Source organism: Branchiostoma floridae, chromosome 11 (genome assembly GCF_000003815.2).
Source record: "Branchiostoma floridae strain S238N-H82 chromosome 11, Bfl_VNyyK, whole genome shotgun sequence".
Classification (NCBI taxonomy): Eukaryota; Metazoa; Chordata; class Leptocardii; order Amphioxiformes; family Branchiostomatidae; genus Branchiostoma; species Branchiostoma floridae.
The window spans coordinates 21469282-21471836 of NC_049989.1; the positions used below are offsets into that span (position 1 = coordinate 21469282).

Consider the following 2555-nt stretch of genomic DNA (forward strand, 5'->3'; position numbering starts at 1 on the left):
TCGATGTCCATGTTCAGTGTAAGTGTAAGTGTAACTTAAGCTGTCCTGTTGTTGATGTCGATGTTCAGGTTCAGTGTCAGTGTAAGTCTAACATTAGTGGTGCCAATGTCGATCTCGATGATCATGGTCAGTGTAAGTCTAACGTTAGCTGTGCCAATGTCGATGTCGATGTCCATGTTCAGTGTCAGTGTAAGTCTCACCTTAGCGATGTCAATGTCGATCTCGATGATCATGTTCAGTGTAAGTCTCACCTGAGCTGTGTCATTGTCGATCTCGATGATCATGTTCAGTGTAAGTGTAAGGCTCACCTTAGCTATGTCGATGTTGATGTCCATGTTCTGAGTTAGTGTAAGGCTCACCTGAGTTGTGCCATTGTTGAACTTGATGACCATGTTCTGAGTTAGTGTAAGGCTCACCTGAGTTGTGCCATTGTTGAACTCGATGACCATGTTCTGAGTTAGTGTAAGGCTCACCTGAGTTGTGCCATTGTTGAACTCGATGATCATGTTCTATGTAAGGCTCACCTGAGTTGTGCCATTGTTGAACTCGATGACCATGTTCTGTGTAAGGCTCACCTGAGTTGTGCCATTGTTGAACTCGATGACCATGTTCTGAGTTAGTGTAAGGCTCACCTGAGTTGTGCCATTGTTGAACTCGATGACCATGTTCTGAGTTAGTGTAAGGCTCACCTGAGTTGTGCCATTGTTGAACTCGATGACCATGTTCTGTGTAAGGCTCACCTGAGTTGTGCCATTGTTGAACTCGATGACCATGTTCTGGGTGAAGTGCAGCCTCCGCTCGCCCCCGTGCCGAGTCAGCCACATCTTGTCGCCCTCCCGCCAGCCCGCCAGTTTGTCCACCAGATGCACCAGGTCCATGCTCACACGGAACGCGATGCTCACCTGGCAATACCAAAACGCAAAAGATTAAAGAGTGACCTACAACAAATGTCAAAGGTGAAAGAAATGGCCTGTGACATAGGTCAAAGGTACAAGGGACATCCTGCGACAAATGTCAGAGGAATAACCTGCAACAAATTCAAACTATGTAATGGCTAGTTAACACCTGTATTGTGCTTTAATAGAAGTCAAAAGCAAAAGAGATGTAAGAGGTCAAAGAGAAAAGGTCACGGTTAGAAATATTTCATTTTTTTTTCATTTATCTTAAAGATGATGTACCTTCATGTTCTGCCTGGGGTTGAGTGTGTAGAAGCCGCTAGCCTGAGTACGAGCAAAGGCCCGACCTCTGACCCCTGCGACCTCCACCCCGACCAGCAGGAAGGGCGGGGTCGTGACCAGGCGGAACTGGAGTGGGGTCTCTGTCTTGTTGGTCACCGTGCACGACGTCGTCTTCAGGAACTCTGAGGACAGCTGTTCATGGAAAAAGAGTCACAGTAAGCTTCTCATTTCTACTTCCAAAAAGAGCAAGAAAAAGCAAGCTTTCCTTATCACTTTGGACAGTTTTTGGACAGTATTTGAGTCCCTAAAGAGATGATTAAATATCACTTGGGACTTAGGAAGTAGTTTCTAACAGTATTTGCAAATATTTTATGATGTCAACTATAAGCCCTGACCCTGTAGTACTCAATCCCCTCCTCAGGATCACCCTACACCTGATGCTAACCCCTGACCCTTGACCTGACCATGACCTGTCCTTGCTGCATGAGGTCACTGGCTGCCGTGTAGTACACAATCCCCCCTCACCTACACTGGATGCTAACCCGACCCTTGACCTGACCCTGACCTGTCCTTGCTGCATGAGGTCGCTGGCTGCCGTGTAGTACACCATCCCCTCCTCGTCAGCCGGTTCCAGGGTCAGCTGCGCCGGTTTGACGTGAGACGTCATCTCCAGCCGCAGGGGTGTCATGTGATACCCCTGAACCCGCGACACCTTCCCGGGCACGCTCAGGGCCACCTGCAGACAGAGAGCATCATGGGAACACGTGTTACCATAGCAATGACATATAGTAAAGATCAGAGGAATGCTTGGCTTGAATTTTTCTCTGAAACCAAAAGTTAAAGAATAATGAAGTTTTGCCAGGCTGAATACAGTATTACTAAACCTCTTTCTTTTAAACGTTTTAGAATTTTATAATTATCACATCTTGACATGATTTGTTCACAGTGGTTTTCAAGTACCGGTATGTCATGAAATTGTCATTCACAATATAAGAAAAAGCACAAATTTATGAAAACAAGTTCCCACCTTGCTGTCCAGACTCATGAAGCCCAGAGCGAAGGCATTACAGTCGATGCCGGTCTCAACATCCTGGTTATGCAGCGGCGTGAAGGTCACCTTGATGTTGCCATGGCTACGGGCCTGAATCACCAGCTGCTTGGGGGTGATGTCATATGGCTGGTTTGCCCTCTGACCCTCGTGGGGTCGTAGGTTAACCAGGACGACCTTTCTTCTCTCTGGGGCCTCCTCCTGTGGGGAGTCTGCTGGCTCCTCCTCTACTACTTCCCCCAAGCAGGCGTGGTGCCGAGGGTGTCGGGCGTCTCAAACTGCCTCCTTGGAGGCTCCTTAACCCTGCAGACATTGCACAAGGTCACACA

General features: G+C 47.8%; 1 protein-coding gene across 1 annotated transcript in view; it reads right to left on the bottom strand.

Annotated features, from left to right (window-relative positions):
- Positions 1 to 2555, bottom strand: part of LOC118425386 (deleted in lung and esophageal cancer protein 1-like) — a 30574-nt gene that overhangs the window by 3678 nt on the left and 24341 nt on the right. Inside the window, exons 29-33 of the mRNA XM_035834193.1 lie at positions 2206 to 2459; positions 1744 to 1914; positions 1179 to 1370; positions 525 to 902; positions 93 to 473 (exon numbers count right to left, since the gene is read on the bottom strand). Of these exons, the coding sequence (XP_035690086.1) occupies positions 93 to 473; positions 525 to 902; positions 1179 to 1370; positions 1744 to 1914; positions 2206 to 2459 (1376 nt within the window). The remainder of the gene's footprint in view (positions 1 to 92; positions 474 to 524; positions 903 to 1178; positions 1371 to 1743; positions 1915 to 2205; positions 2460 to 2555) is intronic.